The 23,259-nt window shown below is 37.6% G+C and overlaps 3 protein-coding genes across 3 annotated transcripts; 2 read left to right on the top strand and 1 right to left on the bottom strand.

The window, feature by feature from the left end:
* Nucleotides 1-642, top strand: LOC145643020 (uncharacterized). The gene has a single exon (XM_081694185.1). It carries the CDS (start codon nt 1-3, stop codon nt 640-642), a length of 642 nt encoding a protein of 213 aa, XP_081550311.1.
* Nucleotides 643-7,999: 7,357 nt separating this feature from the next.
* LOC145643019 (uncharacterized) lies at nt 8,000-8,545 on the bottom strand. Its single transcript, XM_081694184.1, has one exon. The coding sequence runs from the start codon at nt 8,543-8,545 to the stop codon at nt 8,000-8,002; it is 546 nt and encodes a 181-aa protein (XP_081550310.1).
* Nucleotides 8,546-19,800: 11,255 nt separating this feature from the next.
* LOC145643018 (putative mitochondrial protein AtMg00310) lies at nt 19,801-20,502 on the top strand. Its single transcript, XM_081694183.1, has one exon. It carries the CDS (start codon nt 19,801-19,803, stop codon nt 20,500-20,502), a length of 702 nt encoding a protein of 233 aa, XP_081550309.1.
* The last annotated feature ends 2,757 nt before the right edge of the window (nt 20,503-23,259 follow it).

Below are 23,259 nucleotides of genomic sequence, written 5' to 3'. Positions count from 1 at the left end.
ATGGAGAAACAAAGTTTTGTTGAAGAAGAACCTATTGGAGTACTTGACCGAAGCTTTACCTGGATGGACGGCATCCGAGCATACTTACAAGATGACATGCTGTCTGATTCACCACATGAAGCGGCTTCCATGAAAAAACGTGCTGCAATCTTCGAGATGAGAAATGGAGAACTCTTCAAAGCAGGTTTCTTAAAGCCTATGTTAAAGTGTGTTACCCCAAAAAAGGGGCAGGAAATTCTCAAACAATTGTATGCGAGACATTGCGCCTCTCATGTAGACGACAGATCACTAGCAGTCAGGGCGAGGTGGCATGGGTATTTCTATCCCACTCTTGAGTTAGACACCATGGAGATGGTTAAAAAATGTGACAATTTTCAAAGGTTTGGAAAGCACATCCATCAACCAGCCATTAAACTAACGGCAATCCATAGCCCACTCTCATTAGCTAAATGGGGCATGGACATTTTGAATCCGTATACACCTGCACCAGGTGGAAAACGGTACATCCTCATGGCTGTGGATTACTTCACCAAGTGGGTGGAGGCTGAAGCGGTCAAAAACTTCAAGATAAAGGATGTCATCTCTTTCATTTTGAAGAATATCATCACCCATTTTGGGGTACCTATTTCTATGGTTTTTTAAAATGGCCCTCAATTTGAGACGTCTCAGCTCAAAAATTGGTTGAGAGATCAAGGGATCTCACATTGTTTTTCATCAGTCGGCCGACCCCAAGCAAACGACCTAGTTGAAGCCTTTAACAAACTCATCTCAAACGACATTAAAAAGAAAATTTAAAAAGGGGCAATCAGTGAGACTTCGTTCCTCATGGTTTACGATGATGAATCTGTCTTGACCATCGAGCATTATGATCCGAATTTTTAGGTCATCCTATACAATGAAGATGCAAACTAGGATGCCCTGTGGCAAGCATTGGACTCACTCCTGGAACGCAGGGGCAATGCCGCCTTGCATCATGAGATTTACCGTCTGAGTATGACATATGGCTACAACAATAGAGTATACAAACGACCCTTAAAAGTGGGTGATTTTATGTTAGGAAAAATGGAGGCAACCAGTAGGGTCAATGAGCAAATAAAGTTAACTCCTAATTGGGAAGGTACCTACCGGATCTATAAAGAAGTATGAGATTGCACCTACCGCCTGGATACTCCAGACGGTGGGCAGTTGCCTAGAACTTAGAATGTAGATAACTTAAAAAAGTACTACTTCTAAGAGTTGTAAATATTTGTAAATGAATAGCCTATTAATTAAAAGTTGCTTTTTGTTTTAAATTCTTTTATTTATTGCTTCATATACATGTAAGATATGACTGAACAACCGCTTGAACAATGTACAGGCAGCCCAATATTATGAAAATATAAGCTAAGTTAAAAACCTAGTTGCTAAATGGACGTCTTGAGAAGACATGAGGCCAATGTCTGGATGATATTGAAATTTATAAATTTGTCTGCTCCAACATGAGTATGGCGTCCGGCGACACCCATTCGGGTGAATTCGTTCAGAGAGAATCTCCTATTTTGGTGGCACATTGCTCTATAAACGCTTATAGACGACTAAAATTGAACGCCTAATTAGCCAACTCATAGTCGTCGAGCCTAAGTAAACTAAAAAGAACTTAAGTACACAAGAACCGAATGTTTAAACACATCAGCCAGTGACCAAGCATAGTTCTAACTTATATTGTTTACTGAAATTATACAAATCCTTCCAACGGACATAGAGTATGATTGGATTGCTAACACCCTAGAGGTTGGAAAAATAGTTCAATGTAACTATTTATATCTCCTGGGCCAACGACTTGTCCGCCTGTACGATAAGACGGATGTTTACTTGGTTTGGGGCCATCACTATTGTGGACGATGACTTAGGAGCATCTCATACTCTTTAAAGTATCAAAATTCCCAAGTCAATCAATCAAGTTTTGAAACCAACCACATAGCTGCCCAGGAGCAAAGCACAACCAATTTTCTAGTTGTCGCATGTATTAAAGTTTTAGGCAAAAAAATCAAGTATATATGCAAAAATTGAAAGTGCAAAAAATTGAATCAAATTGAACAAAACCGACTCAGTCAGCACATTTCATAGGTATAACCCGACCAAATGGTCGGACGATAATGTCAACTTGATACGCATCCGGGCAAAGATAAAAAAGAAGATTGTTGAATTACCCGACTCCTTAGTCGGTAAAAATACAAGGATACTCGGAATGCAGGCCAGAAAAAGTGTTGGGTTTTAATAAGTCTGACTCATCGCAGAATAAAACCCGAGCCAAGATCACACTCACAATTAATATAATCAAAAGACATAATTAATAAGAATTAAGTAAAGACCTAATTACCTTTGACGCGTGCTTTGCTCGTACCCCAGCTCTTAGTTGAGAAAGTTTAAGTCTTGTAACGGGCGAAAACCTCGTAACGTCGTACGGTATCCACCTGCAACACGACCCCGACTAGGTCTATTGCTTAGAGGTAGCTAAGCCCGACCAAAAGTACTCGAGTAATTATGAGCTTAAAGGTTTTCTTAATGGAGATGCCTTTTCTAACTCTTACTCAAGTGAGTTTTCCCTCACCCCAACTTGGGTATTTATAGTGAAACTCATGAGTAAAATCCTCTCTCCCATCTGTGTGAGATAGTTGGTAAAATCAATCTTTTTCCTTTATTTTTAAATCAAAAATAAAATTAAGTATCTAACAACTAATTAATTATCAAGTGGCAAAGTTAGAGGAGGGGTTAGATAAGGACCACACGGAAGGGGGGATAAAACTTGATCCCCAAGCACTCCCCATAAATGGCAACCTATACCAAACAAGGCTCTAATGAGGCACAACCACGTGGCAGGCCAAGCCTCGGCACCCAAGTTTCCTAGCAGCGCTTGGTGCGTTGGGATGGGCTTGCTGCTGTCCACTTGGTGCTTGCAGCGTGGCTGCCGCGTAGCAGCGCCGGCCTAGCAATCTTGCTTGCTGCTTGGTGCTTGCTGCTGAACGTGGCGCGCCAGCACGCACGAGCTGCTAGCTAGCTAGCACTACACGCTAGCGCGCTGCCAGCTAGCTTGAACTGCTAGCTTGATGATGCTGGTGCTAACACATGCTGGCTACGCTTGCTAGCCATGGCCAAAAATCGTGCTAGCAATGATGGGCTAGCACGCATCAGCCAGCCTTGGCTTGGCTTGATGCTCATGCTAGCCACCCCAGCTATACCAAATGCCCCTAAAACTCAGGGCATTCCGATGCTAGGGGTATTTTGGTAAATTGTTGATTAATTAGTGATATTACCGTCTCGTCTTTTATTATTTTGACTCAACTTTCATCGACCGGTTTTGACGCTCCTAGCTCGAAAAACCGATGTCCAAATATTAATTACTCGAGCGACTCGTAAATTCCTTCCGAATTAATTCGTCATGTCGGATCGTTTGTTGCTTGGGTGTGACTGTAGACACCTAAAAATGTCAACCCAAAACCAAACCCGATGATGAACAATCTTTCACCGCCATTATTGGTTGGGTTTATTATTTAATCCCGAGAGTGCTTAAAAAATCGTATGTAATTATAATCAATTATTTGAATAGTCCATGGATCATTCTTGATGTTTAGTCAAAGCATAGTTCATTTTTAATTTTGGTCCAAACCTTTTTATTTTATTTATTTTCCTTTGTTTTATTATTTTGGCCCAAACCTTTTTATTTTATTTAATTTATTTTATTTAATATTTTGGCCCAATTAATAAATAACAAATCAGAAATGGCCCGAAATTATCAATCGACACTTAAAAAGACTGAACAAAATTAGGGCAAAAAAATGAATTTAGACGGAAAAATGGACTACAGATTCCCACGTCACGGCAGTAAGCACCGTGTCACGGGGCACAATGCCGCGCCACGGTGTGCTTTCCCGTGACACGGAGCCTGTACAGTGACACGGGGCCACTCTGTGTCCTTTCCGCGTAAACCCTTCACGCATTTTATATCCCGTAACCTAATTATTTCCCGAATCACACTGTTTTCCACCGTGTCAAAGGATTTTCCCGCATCTGACGGTACCTAGCACCGTGTCACGGTGTGCTCTACCGTGTCGCGGTGTTATTTTTTTAGGGTTTTATCTTTTTAGTGCTCCATGTGTTCCCTCTACTCATTTTTTCATAAATACCCCCTCATTTCTAATGTACGGAGCACCAATTAACTCTCTTTTACTCTCTTCTATGCTCTAGCCTAAACACTAGCCTACCCTTTTTCTTTCAAAATTCCTTGTTCAAGCACTCCAAGGATTCCTTACTTTACTCATGGTTCTGTCCTTAAGCCAGGGCGTGAAAGGTAGAACTATTTGAGGGTTTAACCCCAAATAAACTCTATTTAATTTAATTTAATTATTACTTTATTACTTTTCCTTGAAGTTAGTAACTTGTTTATTATTTTATAGTTGCAAGAAAACAGAATCAAAATAAGAAATATGTTCCTTTTGTTTCTATTATTTTTCTAACGATTTCATATTGTTGCTAATATTATTGAATTGCTTCCAGTATTAATGTTGATTTTTTTTATATTTGTTGATCACCATATTGCATGTTTAAAGGGAATATAAAATTGAAAATCACGCCTAATAAAATAATTTTGACAACTGGTCTAGGTTCCTTTTTAATCTTGTTGTTTAATCAAGTGATCACTAATATTTTAGAATTATATGTTGCATTAATATTCAACCAATTTAGCTTAAGAATAGTTTGGAGCAAATTGAATATTTTGTTTGTATGCCTTTGAGATCGCAGTAATCACTTTTCACTATATGAATCGAGTAGAAGCCAATACTGGCGAATGTGACTCCATGACTCACTTCGTACCATCATCCCCGATCCTCTTTTCGTGGTTTCGAACCATATGGAGTTAGTAATCCCATGGATTATGAATGGGGTGTAACCTTCACGGGTCAATCGTTGTTGCCTATCGTTGTCCCTTTATCGTGGTTGCCTTTTATGATCCGTGAACGGTTTACAAGTTCCTTAAAAACTTGTTGGAGGCTCCCTACTTTATTTGTCCCTAATCGTATTATGTCAATTCCCACTTCCTATGAGTGCCAAGCATATTCACACATGCTTTAACTTAGGCGCACATCGAACGACGCCTACAATTTGGCGACTCCACTGGGGAGGATTGTTGGTTATTTATCGATTTAAGTGATCGGTATTTAATTAAGATGAGTGGATGAGACTTGAAAAATTCTATAAAAATATTCCAGTGATTAATTTGGAATTTTTTGCATAAGAATAGACGTTTTAACGTTGCATTCAGGTCTTTCCCATAGGAAAAATTTAATAACTTGATTGCGAACGTAGAAAAACAGGGCACCAGTCAAATTTTCTAACTGTCGTGCCATGGCAGATTCTGTCGTGTCCCGGTGCAGTACACCGCCAAGCGGTGTGCAGCATCGTGACACGGTGCTCTCTGTCGTGTCACGGTACGTAGTTCTTAAATCAGTCCGGTGGCTTATTTTCTCTTCTCACAGTCAACTTCCTTCGATTTTTCTGAAAAAACGTGTGTGTTCTACATGCATCTTAGCCCTGGGGAATTTAAGCTCTATCAAATCAAAAACGCTCATGGCAATAAGGGTTCATCCGAGTTATTAAATCCACCTAAACCATGGAGTCGATTTTGATTTCATCACGAACTCGCAGAGCCGCCCGTTGACATACACCCTCAAGGGAGGCTGCCTTGCTAACGCGTCCAAACTCTTAACCATGGTACCCCTTTTGACACCAAAAGCTTGACCAATAGTTGAACTTAGATCTTGACCTTAGGTTGTGAACTCTTTTTACATCATCGTGACTAAATGCTACGTGGTTTATTTGGTGCTAACCCACATGTGTTTGCTTATTTTGTTTAACTTGTGACCGAGGGTTTTTATTTCCACATAGTAATTAGTACGGACTTAAAATTGATTAAAACCTAGAAAATACGCAAAATTTAGGCTTGGAATTGTGCACCGTGTCACGGCAGGTTTGCCGCGCCACGGTGTGCAATGCCGTGACACGGTGCAGTTTGTCGTCTGACGGTGCACTGTACCGTGTCACGATAGTCAGCACCGTGACACAGTGCCCAGAAGGCTTGTCCAGCCAGTCTATTTTGGTATTTGTGCATGCTTCTGTGGTTCGTATGTCCGGTTTAATGTCATGTCTAGTTGTACGGTCATAACACATGTCCATAACCTCAATTAATCACTCACATGTCGTGTCAAGTTCACACACTTTTCCTTTAGTCGTGCACCATTTTATGACTGTACTTTAGGATGGTCTTGTGTCGTATTTTTTTTTTCCGGAGTAAGTCGGATGGTATCCTCCCATACATTTTTTTTAAAAAAAATAAAGCAAATTTCAAAAAAAAATAAAAGTTTTTTTTTCTTTTCCTTATGGGTCAAGGTTAAGTCTAGTCTTTAAAGGTGTGTTTATTTCGATGTCACAGCACTTGGTCAAGAAGCAGGGGTAGATTGTTACGGTTTGAGTCAATACCTTAACAACCTCTTATACCAAAGAGGAATACAAGGAAACCACCACAATCATCTCCACAAAGTCCGTCTCCAGTCTACTTTCAACCAATGGCTACTAAGGAGGATATTGAGAACATCAACAGGACCATTGAGATGTTGTCTAACATGATGCAAACACTCACCACTAGGGTTAACACGGTAGAGCAAGACAACTAAAACAATGTCATTGTCGCTGCAATGGTCAAGATAAAAGAACAGATGAGTAAGATCTCTGAAGAGTTCACTTATGTGGAGCAACCTGTCACCTCTTCGTCCATAAGGGAAAATCTTCACGAAAAGTTTTCCACTGCTGAAATTCCCAAGATCAAGCCTATTGATAATCCGCTATTCCACTTGAAGGCTTTTTCTGAGACCGTGGCTCTTAAGGGATTGAATGTGACAATCTTCCCTACTGTGTTCCCTCTTTCCTTAGAGCATGCCTGTCAACAGTGGTTCTACTCTCTGGAATCCAAACATGTTGCGACCAAGGAGGATGTTACTAAAAGCTTCATGAACCGCTAAAAGTGTAACATCCAAGCCCCCGAGTAGGGTTTACCGAACCACGAATATTGTGGTTTATCATCCATTGAAAAATTAATTAAATTCATGTCCTTTAACTTTTTCAAATAAGAGGAATTCAAGTGTCCTAAACGGTTGTGCCAAACATCAGAAGACTAAACAATATAAGCAAAAGAAGTACTTCCATTCTCATTCATAAAATTCAAAACAAACAAACCACTATTGAGGTAACCTTTCCCAACAAAGTCTCCATTCTTAGTCATTACAATCTTGTCGGCCTCAAAGACAAGTTTTAGGCCGGCTTTGTTGAGAAGGGCTCCCGAAAAAAGATTTCTCCTAAGAGAAGTAACATACAACACATTATTGAAAAATAAATTTTTCCGGAGGTGAGTTTGAGATGGACCTTTTCTTTGCCAAGGAGTCCAGCGGTGCTACTATTGCCCATGTAGAAATGATCACCATCGGTAACATCTTTAACTTGGTCATCAAGGCCTTATTAGCATAAAAGTGCCTAGATGCTCCGGTGTCCAAAATCCACTCCACTTTGTTCTCCACCAAGTTAGCTTCTACCACCACTGCCGCAATGATTTCTTCTTTTCCACCACATTGTCTTGGGAGGTGTTGCCATCTTTCTTTACACCATGCCTCCGGTTCCATTGGTATGCTTTGTGTCCAACGATCCCGCACACATAGCAAGCACCCTTTGGCTTTTGGATTTTGTTGTTTAAAGTGAGATTGTTTTTGGACTAGTTGTTTCCCTTCTTCTTAGAATTGTTCCTGTTTTTAGACACATTCAAAGAAGACTCGACAAGATTAGCTTTAGAAGAATTAAAAGACAAATTCTCAAACTTATCCTAAAGGTGATTAGCCTCTTCGGTTCTCATGTGACTTATGAGCTCTTGGAGGGTCATGTGCTTCATCTTGTGGTTCAAAGAGTTACGATAGTCATTTCAAGAGGGAGGGAATTTCTCCAAGAGAACATTAGCTGGAAGGGTCTCACACATCTTCATGCCTTCACCAAGAATTTCAGTCACCATGTTCTCATACTCATGGACATAAGACATGATAGGCTTCTCATCATCCATCTTGAAATTGAGCCACTTACCCACCACGTACTTCTTTTTCCCGGCATCATCTGCTCCATACTTTTTCTCCAAAGCGTCCCAAATAACCTTGCTTGACCTGAAATTGACAAAGAAATCCAACAAAGTATTGTTCATATGGTTGAGGAGATGTCCACGAACAAGCTTGTTGTCCTTCTCCTTCTTCTTCAAGGCATCGGTGATGGCCGCCAGAATGGGATCCGTTGCAGTCTTGGCCGCTTCCTCCGCCTTCTCCAAAATTTCAATGACATCTTCATTCAAAACATAATCTATTTCCACTTGTTCAAAAAAGATTAGTAGCTTTTGTGACCACCTCTTGTAGTTGTTACCATCGAGAGGTTCTAACTTAGAGAGGTCGGGAAGAGACTTCATAATACTATTACCAATAGACATAATTTTGTTTTCAAATTGTTGTAAATATAGAAGAAATGTATAGTAATAGCACTACGTGAAAAAATGAAATTGGCACCGTTTCAAACCCAGACTAAGGCACCGATTTGAACCAGTGCCAATGTAGGGGGTGCCAATAAGTGGTTTAAAAAGGCACCGGTTCAAACCGGTGCCAAACTCGGAATTGGCACCGGTTCAAACCGGTGCCAAACTCGGAATTGGCACCGGTTAACTGGTGCCAAAAAATCCCAAAAAATTTTAATTCACTGTTTTTTGCACCGGTTAACCGGTACCAAAAATGCCAAAAAATTATTTTTTTTTTTTTTACTTAAAAATTAAATAAACTAAAATTAAATGAGAATACAAATTATAAATTGAACATCACAATCAATGTAATCAAATCTGTTCAATATATATATAATCAAAAAAAATTTACACTATAGATCAATAAAAAAAATTACAACATATAAATCAAACAAAAAAAATTACGACATATAAATTAAAAAAAAAATTACAATATAAATCAAAAAAAAAATTTACAACTTCACAATCAAGAAAAACCCATACAACATCTAAATCAATATACTTGCATCTTGATTCTTCAATTTAAGATCTAAATCCATATACCTAAACCAATAAAAACAACCAAAATGAATCGATTAACATGATTTAGCTGCGAAAAAACTAAAAAATCAAAACCCAAAAAATCAAAAAAAAAAGAAAATCAGTTCAAAAACCCAGAACATCAGTAAAAAGAATTGAACCCAGAAAATCATTTGAAAAGAAAATCAAAAAATAAAAATATAAAAAAAAAACCTGAAAAAAAAAACCAATTAAATTAAAAACCAAAATTGATAATCAGAAGAAAAAAAACCCAGAAAAATTAAATAATTTCGAGAGAAAAAACCCAGAAATTAAAAAAATCGAACTAAAATAAGTTTAAAAATCGATTAACCAAACCAGAAAATCGAAAATCACTTAAAAAAACAAATTAAAATCGATTAAAATAAAAAATAAATCGAATAAAATAAAATAAAATTCGAAAATCAGTTAAAAACCCACAAAATAAAAAAATTTGAATTAAAATCAAGAAATTATATCCTAACCTTGCTCATGCATGTGTTCGTGGTGGATTAAACCAAAAAAATTTCGAAGAAACCCATAAAAGATTTCAAAGACACTCATAAAATCAATTAAACCCAAAATCAAATTCGAACAAACCCAAATCAACTTGTATTAACTCAAAATATGCAACTTCGAACAAACCCATAAAACCCAATAATGCATGCATTAACCCAATAATCGATTATTGTAACCGAAAATTAACCCATAAATCGAAAAACAATGAGGAAATCGAGTTACAACATCGAAATTTGTGGTGTTGATGTTACGGTGGTGGCGGCGGCTTTGCGGTGGTGGCGGTGGTGTTGTTGTTGTTGTTGTTGTTGTTGTTGTTGTTGTTGCGGTGGTGTTGTTGTTGTTGCGGTGGTGTTGTTGTTGTTGTTGCGGAGATGATCAAAGAAAAAGAGAAGAGATTGGGAAGGAGAAGAGATTGGGAAGGAGAAGAGATTGGGAAGGAGAGCTATAGGAGAGAGAAGGGAGAGTAGAGGAGAGAGAAGGGAGAGGAGATAGTAAAGAGACGGAGTGAGAGGAGAGAGAAGGACTTAGGGTTTTTTAGGGTTATAAGTAAAAGGCCGGTTTTTTTAAAAATAATTAAAAGGTCCGGTTCACAAAGGCACCGGTTCAAACCAGTGGCCTTTATGTTTTTGGCACCGGTTTGAAGTGAACCGGTGCCTTTTATTCTGGTTCAGCTTCCCACCAATTTTGTAGGCCATTTTTGGCACCGGTTTGGACTGAACCAGTGCCAATTAGGGGGTGCCTTTTTGATATTTTCTACTAGTGTAGTATAAAGAAATAACAAGTAAGACCGAAAAATTGATCTCACAAAACAAAGGAACAAATGGTGTGTCGTGATGTAAATCACTGACTTGAAAACGAAATTCCGGCGCAACCACGGTGCTCAATTGTATTCGCCGGCACGTTCCATAAGGTTAACACACCTCTTCCACACAAAGGTACTTTTGGGTGGAAGGTTGGAGTCAAGTATCTTATGCCCAAAGAGAGATGTGTTTAAGCTATTGTGTTTGAATGTATTCTCAAGTGTGTGCAATCTGAAAATCATTCTGTAATTTATAATAGAGATTGAGATAGATGAAAAGATCATAGAGAGAATATTCTTGAACAATAAGAATGAAATCAGAATTATTATGGTGATTAAAACACCATAATCAACCTCTTAAATGGGGTGTTACAAGAAATCAAACTAGAAGAGGAATCCAAGGGATCCGTTGGAATCCAACGGACAAACACGTGCCCGATCGGGCCGACACTGTTTTTTTTTTCAGACGTCTTCTCGCGCCCGATCGGGCGGCGGAACTCCAGAAATTTTACATCTCTTCTCGCGCCCGATCAGGCGGGCTCGCCCGATCGTGCGCCCAGTCTGGCGCCCGATCGGGCGGAGCTCGCTCGATCCGGCAACGGAGCTCTATAATTTTACGACTCTTCTCGCGCCCGATCGGGCGATGCCTGCCCGATCAGGCGCCCATATCTGACCCTTTGAATTTCCTTTCTTTATTTCCAACAATATGACCCTCCGTTTGGGTACTGATTTAATCCAGCTGAAAAGAAAAAAAACTGTGGAATCTTGTATTAATGTTACTGACAGATTTAAGTTAGATAAAGAATATGCTCGTATGATTTATCCTTGACAGCCCTCGATTGATCGATTTCGCGAAAATTGGTCAATGGGTGTGGATTTCTCGGCGCTTTAAGAAATGGTGGTGAATTTTGCGGCAGTTAGGTATGGGTTTTGCGGTAGTTTAAAGGGCTTAGGGTGGATTTTGGGGTGGGGGAAGGGGAGAAGAGGTGGAGCGGCGGTTGAAAGGGTGGTTTTTGACGGTGTGGGGGCAAGGGATGCTGGCGTCATTCGCGACTAGGGCTGGTGCAGGGCGGTGGGATGGTTGGGTTATGGGTAGGTTTTTTTTCTTTTTTTTTTAATTAATTTATTTAAACCTCTAGTTACATGACACATGTCTTCTAGGGCCCCATTAACAGATTTCATCCAAAAAAAACCATTAAGTGGTGGTGAAATTAATTTTTGGGATTTTTTTGTTGTGTTATAATAAAAGTTTTGTTTATTGTGGTTTTATAATTAAAATTGGGGGGTTTTTTTGTGGTGTTATTTTCTAATTTTTCCTAAAATTAATTAAAAATTTGATCTTAAATAATAATTATAAAAAATTACCTAATTAAAGCTAAAAACGTGGGGAAAAGGCAAAAATACTCAATTATGACATAAAGGAAGAGAATAAGCAAATAAGTGAAAAAAAAGGGAAATAGAATGTTTTTTTTTTTATAAAAATAAACTAGAACCAACTGTAAAATAATACCAAAAAATAACACAGTGTCAATTATCACTTATTCAAATAATTCCTATTAATATAAATAATTTCATTGTAGCGCCATTACTAGAAAACACATCATTTGCAGTTAACCTATATGTATAACATTTTAAATCAACCTTAATTAATGAGGGTCAATAATTTAATGACCTATAGTGTGTAGTATTTTGTACCCCTTTGTGTTCCTTTTTAATTAAGTATTACACTTAACAAATGCGACAGATTTTTTTTTAATTTTTTTTTTATTTATAAGAGTTGCACTTAACTTTTTTCGACAAAAAAGTGAAGATGTAAGTGTAAAAGGATAAGTCATCCAAGCACATTCTTTATCTAACTTAAATCTGTCAGTAACATTAACACAAGAATCCACAATTTCTTTTTCTTTTCAACTGGATTAAATTAGTACCCAGACGGAGGGTCATATTGTTGGAAATAAAGAAGAAAATTCAAAGGGTCAGATATGGGCACCTGATCGGGCGGGCATCGCCCGATCGGGCGCGAGAAGAGTCGTAAAATTCTAGAGCTCCGTTGCCAAATCGGGCGAGCCCGCCTGATCAAGCGCGAGAAGAGTCGTAAAATTCTAGAGTTTCGTCGCCCGATCGGGCGCGAGAAGACATCTGAAAAAACAAAGAGTGTCCGCACGATTGGGCGAGCTCCGCCCAATCAGGCGCGTGTTTGTCCGTTGGACTCCAACAGATCCCTTGGATTCCTCTTCTAGTTTGATTTCTTGTAATCCCCCATTTAAGAGGTTAATTATGGTGTTTTAACCACCATAATAATTCTGATTTCATTCTTCTTGTTCAAGAATATTCTCTCTATGATCTTTTCATCTACCTCAATCTCTATTATAAATTACAGAATGATTTTCAGATTGCACACACTTGAGAATACATTCAAACACAATAGCTTAAACACATCTCTCTTTGGGCATAAGATACTTGACTCCAACCTTCCACCCAAAAGTGCCTTTGTGTGGAAGAGGTGTGTTAACCTTAGGGAACGTGCCGACGAATACAATTGAGCACCGTGGTTGCGCCGGAATTTTATTGTCAAGTCAGTGATTTGCATCATGACACACCATTTGTTCCTTTGTTTTGTGAGATCAATTTTCCGGTCTTACTTGTTATTTCTTTATACTATTACTATAGATTTATTCTATATTTACAACAATTTGAAAACAAAATTATGTCTATTGATAATAGTATTATGAAGTCTCTTCCCGACCTCTCTAAGTTGGAACCTCTCGATGGTAACAACGACAAGAGGTGGTCACAAAAGCTAATATTCTTTTTTGACCAAGTGGAAATAGATTATGTTTTGAATGAAGATGTCATTAAAATTTTGTAGAAGGCAGAGGAAGCGGCCAAGACTGCAACGGATCCCATTCCGGCGGCCATCACCGATGCCTTGAAGAAGAAGGAGAAGGACAACAAGCTTGTTCGTGGACATCTCCTCAACCATATGAACAATACTTTGTTGGATTTCTTTGTCAATTTCAGGTCAAGCAAGGTTATTTGGCACGCTTTGGAGAAAAAGTATGGAGCGGATGATGCCGGGAAAAAGAAGTACGTGGTGGGTAAGTGGCTCAATTTCAAGATGGATGATGAGAAGCCTATCATGTCTTAAGTCCATGAGTATGAGAACATGGTGACTGAAATTCTTGGTGAAGGCATGAAGATGTGTGAGATCCTTCAAGCTAATGTTCTCTTGGAGAACCGATGAGGCTAATCGCCTTAAGGATAAGTTTGAGAATTTTTCTCTTAATTCTTCTAAAGCTAATCTTGTTGAGCCTTCTTTGAATGTGTCTAAAAACAGGAACAATTCTAAGAAGAAGGGAAACAACAAGTCCAAAAACAATCTCACTCCAAACAACAAAATCCAAAAGCCAAAGGGTGCTTGCTATGTGTGCGGGATCGTTGGATACAAAGCATACCAATGCAACCGGAGGCATGGTGCAAAGAAATATGGCAACACCACCTAAGCCAGTGTGGTGGAAAAAGAAGAAATCATTGCGGCGGTGGTAGTAGAAGCCAACTTGGTGGAGAACAAAGTGGAGTGGATTTTAGACACCAGAGCATCTAGGCACTTTTGTGCTAATAAGGCCTTGATGACCGAGTTTGAAGATGTTACCGATGGTGATCATGTCTACATGGGAAATAGTAGCACTGCGGGAGTCCTTGGCAAAGGAAAGGTCCATCTCAAACTCACCTCCGGAAAAAATTTATTTTTAAATAATGTGTTGTATGTTACTTCTCTTAGGAGAAATCTTGTTTTGGGAGCCCTTCTCAACAAAGCCGGCCTAAAACTTGTCTTAGAGGCCGAAAAGATTGTAATGACTAAGAATGGAGACTTTGTTTGGAAAGGTTACCTCAATAATGGTTTGTTTTTTTTTGAATGTTATGAATTAGAATGGAAGTACTTCTTTTGCTTATATTGTTTAGTCTTTGGATGTTTGGCACAACCGTTTGGGACACTTGAATTCCTCTTATTTGAAAAAGTTAAAGTACACGAATTTAATTAATTTTTCAATGGATGATAAACTTGACTAATTTGATATTTGTGTTGAGGCCAAACATACTAAGAAACCATTTAAGCAAGTGGTCTCAAGAAGTACCAAATTATTTGAATTGATTCACTCAGATTTAGCGGACTTTAAAAAATGCACTAGTAGGGGTGGTAAAAATTATTATATTACTTTTGTTGATGACTTTTCTCGTTTTACCAAAGTTTATTTGCTTAAAACTAAAGATGAAGCCGAAAGGGCATTTTTAAAGTACACGGCCGAAGTTCAAAATCAATTGGACCTTAAAATCAAAAGAGTTAGAACCGATAGAGGTGGTGAATATGAAAAAGATTGTTTAAAAGATTTTTGTGAAGCCAATGGCGTCATACATGAAACTAGTCCACCTTACACACCCCAATAAAATGGCATTGCCGAAAGGAAAAACAAATCTTTAAAAGAGACTATGAATGCTATGCTTCTTAGTTTCGTTTTATCCGATAACTTGGGGGGAGAAGCAGTTCTTTCCGCTTTTTATGTACTCAATAGAGTTCCCCATAAGAAATTGGATGAAACCTCCTATGTATTGAATTTGGAAGGGATATAGTCCAAATTTTAGTATTTTAAAAGTATGGGGGTGTTTGGCTAAGGTGGCTTTACCGGACTTTAAAAAATCCACTATCGGGTCTAAAATTTTTTATTGTGTGTTCATTGTAATGCTCGTAATAGTGAAGCCTACAGGTTCATGTTATTAAGTGATAGAACAATTTGTGAAGCTAGAGATACGATATTTTTTTAGCATATTTTTCCTATGAACAAATCTTTGTCTTCTAATGTAGACATGCATGCTAGTAAGTCAAGTATGGATGTGCCTTTAGTTGATTCTATGCCTAGTTATAGTCTCCCTTCTTCCTCTACTAAAGTGGTAGTAGTTGAACCTAGGAGAAGTAAGAGACCTAGAGTAGAGTCTTCCTTTGCACCGGATTTCTTGACTTCTTTTCTTGTAGAAGACTTTGATGTGGATTCTTTAAGTGAGCATGTTGTGTCTTTGTTTCTTTTAGAAGAAGACCCTAAGACTTATGATGAGGCAATGAGGTCCATAGATGCTAGTTTTTGGAAAGAGGCCATTAAGAGTGAACTAGATTCTATCATGTCCAATCACACTTGGGATCTTTGTGACTTGCCTAAGGGTTCTAAACCTATAAGTTGTAAGTGGATTTTCAAGAAGAAACTTAGATCGGATGGGACCATAGAAAATTTCAAGGCTAGGCTTGTCATTAAAGGTTTCACCCAAAAAGAAAGGTATAGATTTCTTTGACACCTATTCTCCTGTGACTAAGATAGCCACCATTAGAACCTTGGTAGCTCTTGCGGCAATTCATGATTTAGTGGTTCACCAAATGGATGTTAAAACGGCTTTTCTTAATGGAGACCTTGATGAAGAAATCTATATGACCTAACTGGAAGATTTTGTGGTGAAGGGACAAGAACATAAAGTGTGTAGACTTAGAAAGTCTCTCTATGGTCTTAAGCAAGCTCCTAAGCAATGGTTTGAAAATTTTGACAATACCCTTAGGAGTTGTGAGTAATGTGTCTAATTCCTTGGATTCTTGTTTGTATTCTAAGGACTTTGGATCATCATGTGTTATAATCTGTTTATATGTTGATGATATGCATATTGTTGGTACTAATCTTAATGTTGTGAATGATGCTAAAGCTTTATTTTCCACTAAGTTTGAAATGAAGGATATGGGAGAAGCCGATGTTATTCTTGGAATTCATTTAAGGAAGACTAAGAATGGTTTTTCCATAAGTTAATCTCACTATGTGGAAAAAATACTCAAGAAGTTTGATTCTTTTGATGTTGCTCCTAGCACTACTCCATATGATCCCAACTTAAAGCTTGAGAAAAAAAAAGGGGTACAAGTGTATCTCAAGAGCTCTATGCAAAGGTAATTGGTAGTGTGATGTTCTAATGAATTGCACACGACCCGATATTGCTTATGTGGTAAATAGACTTAGTAGATATACTCACAATCAAAGTCAATATCATTGGATTGCACTTCGTCGGCTATTAAGGTATCTCAAAGGTACTATGGATGTATGTTTGCATTTTAATCGCTTTCCAAATGTTTTGGAAGGCTATTGTGATGCTAATTGGTAACCGATAATGATGAAAATTTACCCTATGCTGGTGATCTCCTTCCCGGAGTTTCCTTTAAAATTTTCTCCCCCTCCTCGTCTCATGTATCTAAAAATTCTCCAGGCAAGGAAATTCCTATGACTATCCATGAGTTCTCAAAGTCAAAAAATCAACCAAAAAATAAACAACGATCAAACCCCAATTCGCCAATCAGTCACCAAGCCCTCGATTACGTTGCTTCTGGCCAATAAGACAGATGTCTCGGTGACCCATAACCAACAGGAACCCACCCGCCCCGCCATAAACACAATTCCAACCCAAATTCAACATTGTTCCTTTATCCTCCAGCCCGGACAGGTTTACAACCCTCACCCAATCCTATTTGCCCTGCCACCCCACATAATTTCTCCTATAATTTTACCCCATGTTCCAACAATCAAACCATTTCTTCAATCCTCTCTATGCGGGGTTCACCACCATATCTAATGCATCATCTCTTCCTAACCTTCTCAGCACCAGCCATATGGCCAATCTTGGCAGAGTCGCCAATTCCAGTAGAAAAAATAAGCAAGGTAGATGCAGGGATGAAATTTCTGATGAATCAATTTGTCCCTCCATCTCCCTCTAATTACGGAACAACTCTCAACTCAATGTTGCAATCACAAAAAAAACCCCCCGAACTTCCCGTTGCAATTAGCTAGCATAAATTTAAATCTCATGCTCCCTCAAAATCTCCTAGTAGTTCTGGAGTCTCGGAAGGAGGTAGTAGGAGCAGAGTTGGTACTCAATCACATTCCAACTGGGAATCTGATGCCGGAAATCAGATTAGCAGCTAACCCTCTATAATTGGAGGATGTGTGGGCATTAGGGAAGATGAATTTATGGGAGGATTGGAGGAAGATGTTTCTGGCCTCGACAACTCTCAATGAGCTCAAGTTGGGAGTTTTTCCAGATATCAATATCAATTATATCTCGATGAAAGTTATCCAGTGGAATGTCAGAGGTGCAGTTAGCAAAGAATTTTTACCTCATGCTCGAGAGGTTCTGAAGGCTCATAACTCGAATGTAGTTGTCTTCCTAGAAACAATGGCTAAAGACAAGGTAGCTAATCAAGTCTATAAGCTGCTAGGGTTCGACAATTACCATACTATTGAGGTAAATGGTATTAGTGGTGGCATCTGGCGTTTTTGGAAAAGACCTGTCGAAGTGCTAGAATTTGTTGTTAAGTCTCCTAATCTTTTCCACTCTTTATTCAAGATTAGTCCGGGCAAACCGGAAATTTCTTTCACTAGGATTCACACTCCATCGACAACCAGGGATAAAGATGAGTTGTGGAGGGGTCTTAAAGCTGATATTCCTCCTTCGACTACTCCTTGGTTAGTAATGGGGGATATGAATGAGGCAGTTGGCCTGTCAGAGAAAGCTGGTAGAAGGTCGGTCACTAACTCCCAAGGAAGGGAGTATGTGACTTGGACGGATGCGGCTAGAATCATGGATCTTGGGTATAATGGGCAGAACTTTACATGGGATAATGGTAGGGATGGAATAAGCTTGATTAGGGAAAGGATCAATAAAGCTTTAGCCAATGCTGAGTGGTTGAACGTCTATCCTCATTCTCAGGTATTTCATCTTGCAAAAACTTATTCAGATCGTTGTCCTATCTTAGTTAGTACTAATTCCTTGAGTCATAAAGGGTGTTTTCCTTTTAGATGCAGGGAGTCGTGGATGCATAACACTAAATTTGATGATTTCTTTCGAATAACTTGGAATAAAGGAAATAATATTTTTAATAATTCTAGAGATCAATTTATCCAGGATGTCAAAATTTGGGATAAAAAAGTCTTTAACAATATTATTAATAATAAGAATAGATTAATAGCCAGAATTCATGGCATTCAGATATCACTGTGTCATAAGTACTCGTCTTTCCTAATAAACCTAGAGAAGCAGTTACTTCATGAGCTTAATGATGATTTGAAATTAGAACGGATTAAATGTGCGCAAAAGGCGGGGATTGATTAGCGAAAATATGGAGATTGGAACACCAAATATTTCCATATTTTGGTTAAAGTTAAAAATAGCAGGGGAAAATTTTTGAGCTTAAAAGATAATAATGATAATTGGGTAAAAGATCAGGAAGTGCTTAAAGCTATGTGTGTTAATTACTTTAGGTCCATTTTTTCCTCCAAACAATTGTCTCAGTCTAGATTAATTAATTTTATCCCTAATAAAACTATTTCTATCTCGAATAAGTCATTCCTTGAGAGTAAGGTCAGTATTATGGAAGTTAAGAATGCTTTAAATTCTATGGCTCCCGTGAAATGTCCTGGTCTGGATGGTATTCAACCGATTTTTTTCCAAAAATATTGGGATATTGCGGGCAAGTCTATTTATGACCTAGTTTATAAGAGCTTTGAAGAGAGTAGAATCCCCCCGGACTTTAATGAATTATATATCTATCTCATCCCTAAGAGTGAGCATCCTGCTACTATGAATGACTTTAGACCAATAGGACTTTGCAACTCTATTTATAAAGTTATCACTAAGGTAATAGCTAACCGGATTAAGCCCCTTTTGGGTGCTCTCATTAATCCGGTGCAATCTAGTTTTATAGAGGGGAGAACAATTGATGAGAATATTTAGTAATCAAAGAGGTTGCTCACTTGTTTAAAAAATCTAGTAAAAGGCATCTTATGGCTTTTAAAATTAATATTTCAAAAGCTTATGATAGCTTGGAATGGGGTTTTATTAGGGAAACGTTACTTGGTCTCAATTTCCCTGATAAATTGGTTAATCTCATTTTAAGTTGTATTACTACTCCCTCGATTTCCATCCTTTGGAATGGACAAATCACGGATAGTTTTACCCCTTCTAGAGGTATTAGGCAAGGTGACCCTCTCTCGTCTTATATTTTTGTTCTTTGTCTTGAGAGACTTTCTCTTTTGATTGAACAAAGAGTCGATAGTGGTCAATGGAACCCAATCATGATTGATCAAGATGTGATATCTCATTTATTCTATGTCGATGATGTGTTCCTCTTTGCCAAAGCTTCGGTGGAGAATATGGAGGTCATCAAGAATACTCTTATGGAGTTTGGAGCTAATTTCGGTCTCTTTATTATTCAAGCTAAGTCTAAGGTATTTTTCCTCCAAAGATGAGCCTTACTCTTAAACTTGCTATTCTTGAAGCCTCACACATCAAAGGAGCTCCCACTTTTGGGAAGTACCTAGGAATTCAAATTAGTCCTAATAAACTCAAAAAAATGGATTACAGTGATCTTCTTAATAAAACCAAAAGTAGGATTAAAGGGTGGCAAGCAAATCTTCTTAACATGGCCGGCAGATGTACTCTAATAAAATCTGTTATTAACTCATACCCTCTTTATGCCATGCAAACCACCCTTATTCCCAATTCCATTCTAGTTGATATTGATAAGACTTATAGGCAGTTTCTTTGGAATAAAGTCGATAAATCTCACTATCTTTCTAGAATTAGTTGGGAGAAAAATTGCCTTCCTTTGGGGATGGGGGGTCTAGGTATGAGAAAGCTTAAAGAGTGGAACCTTGCTTCTATGGCTAAGTTAGCTTGGAAAATTATCAAGGATCCGGATAAACTTTGGGTAAAAATTTTAAGAGCTAGATATTTCAAAAACTCCACCTTTTTTAATTGCTTTCCTAGACCTACCGATTCTCTCCTTTGGAAGGATATTCTTAAAGGAAGAGACATTCTTCTCAAGGGTATCACTTATAGGATTGGTAATGGAGAAGATGTGTGCCTTTGGTATCACCATTGGGTAGGGGAGAAACCAATTTACTTAATGATTGACACTCCCATTCCGGATTCCATAGCCCATTAGCATGTGAGTAACATCATTCCTAATGATAAATGGAACTTAAATAGAGTTAGGCATATTATTCCGGAAGAGTTATGCAATCAAATCGAAAGCATCCCCCTTCCCTCGGTTGCTAGTATGGAAGATTCCATTAGTTGGGGGTTGGAGGCTAATGGGCAATTCAACATTAAAAGTGCCTATAACTTCTGTTGTAATTTTGTCAAACATCCCACCTTCCCTCCAATTAACTGGAAGCATATTTGGCACCTTAGTATTCCTTATAAGTACAAAATGCTTATGTGGAATCTAGGTCACCAAATTCTTCCTGTAGGTACGGTGTTAGCCATCTCCATTTCTGGCTTTAATCCCCTTTGTAATAGATGTAATTTGGATAATGAGAGTCACATTTACCTATTTAGGTATTGTATAAACTCGAGGGTCTTATGGTCTAGAATTTTTGGAGGAAACAAATTGGACCCCAAGTTTAATTATCACCTTTTCTTTAACTCTAATTGGAAAGATTGGATTATGTATAATTTGTTCTTGGATAATAATTGGAAAATCATCTTTGCTGTGGCTATGTGGCACATTTGGAAAGCTAGGAATATTACTGCTTTTCAACAAGCTATGCAACACCCTATATCCATGTTTAATAGATATATGGTGGACTTGGTTGCAAACTTACACATTTTTCAGGTTAAAGCAAAGGCTCCAGCCAAGTTGAAGCAAGCTATTACTTGGAAGCGCCCTCGTGAGGGAGTTGTGAAGATCAATACTGATGGGGCCTGGCGTGGAGAGGGCTTTGCAGGTGCAGGCAGCATCATTAGGGACGCTGAGGGCATTTAGTTAATGGGGAAAGCATGGAAAACCAAAGGCAGAAACCCAACTAAAGCAGAATTATTGGCTATCAAGGGAGGGATGCAAATGGCAATCGACGCGGATTTCAAAACAGCCATCATTGAGACTGATGCTCAATCTCTCAAGAAGGTCATCGAGGACATTTGGAAGATTGGTACTAGTGAATTGGCAGCCATCCTGGGTGATATGCAGGGTTTAATGAAGAAGGGCTGCGAGTTCGAGTTCATTTATATACCAAGGGAGGCTAATGCAGTTGCTCACTACTTAGCCAAGTTGGCTGTGGAGAAAGAAGGTATCGATGGTATGGGAACGTTTTTTGATGTTGCGCCTCAAATCGTAAAGGACATATATGAAGGGGACTTTATTGCTAGTACTAGTGCACCATGATCTTCGGTAGTCACTCTCCATTCCCATTAGCAGTTGGGTACCAAGTGATTTAGGAAGTTGGAGTAGTTTGGTTCTTTCAGTTTTTGTTGCTAGTGTTATGAATTTTGTTAAAGCTAGCTATTGCTTGTCAGTTGTTTTGGAAACTCTTGATACAGAGCTTGGTTGCGGTTTTATTAATTAATTAATCATCCTTTTATCCTAAAAAAAAATAACCTTCGTTTTTATATTAGTTTTTAACAATAGAAATAATTTTTTAAATTAAAAAAATACCCCTTACAAAACTTGTTGCATTTGTTATTACATAAAGCATTTGTTTTTAAATCCAAAATAGTACTACTCGCATAATTGTACATTTTACAAAATAATACTCACGTACATTTTACTGAATGAATGTGAGTAATTAATTGACTTTTAGGAATAACACTTTATGACACCGTACCAAACCTTAACTAATACGAAGTATACATTGTTTTTTATACGTTAACAGACATATTTTTTTATATAACATAAAATGAATGAAATAAACATAATTACTTAATAATAGAAATTTATATAGAAAATGAATTATATTGCAGATAGCAATGAAATTTGTTTACATTTTAGTGCCCCCTCTAACAAATATAAGATCATTTACAATAATAATTGTTCTTCAAATTACATTATGCTACAACTTTCAGAATCCCTGCACATGAATTTTTGAAAATGACTATTAGTGGATTACATAAATATGTGTTGAATATATTAGAGGCATAAAGTAGTTAAAAATGAAATTCCTTTTACCTTTTAGCATCTTCATAGTAACTTATTTTCTCTTGAAATTTCAGCCACATTGGACATGTGTCCTCAAGAGTTACATCTTTAGGTCCGAAAATGAAAGCTTTTACAATAAATTGTGGAGATCGTTCCCTATCATGTGAATAACATTATTAGCAACTATTATCCTTCAAAAAACATTACCTTTATTGTTTTATGTTAATAAAACACTTGAGTTTACCTTCCTTCATATTCCGATAACCATGTCACATATGCTGCACCAAAATACATTGATACAAAAGGCTTTTTTAAATCCTCTACAGATTCTACTTTATATGCCTTGTAGCCAAGCGCACTAAATAAAAGATAACCAATTACACAGATGTCAAAAAAATTATAGTACATAATCTTAATTTTTAATTCAGATAACCAATTACACACATCTAAAAAAAAAAAGATAACCAATTACACATCATGTTTAAATAAGCGATAATCTAATTTAATATAAGTAAATTGGTAAATAAAATGTATTAGGTAAACCTATCAATCTGAATTAATAAATTGCGATAATCTAATTTAATATAAGTAAATTGGTAAATAAAATGTAATAGGTAAACCTATCAATCTGAATTAATAAATTGATATAGAATTAAACCACTAGATAACTGATTAAAATTATGTTTATTGTAAGAAATATAGTTTGATTGAAATTGTACATATATTATCATTGGCAAAATCAATAAAATCTTATAAAAAATTTTGACAAAAAAAAAAAAAAAAAAA

Source organism: Chenopodium album, chromosome 8, assembly GCF_948465745.1.
Source record: "Chenopodium album chromosome 8, dcCheAlbu1.1, whole genome shotgun sequence".
In the NCBI taxonomy this organism is placed as follows: Eukaryota; Viridiplantae; Streptophyta; class Magnoliopsida; order Caryophyllales; family Amaranthaceae; genus Chenopodium; species Chenopodium album.
This window is presented reverse-complemented; position numbering and strand designations above follow the sequence as displayed.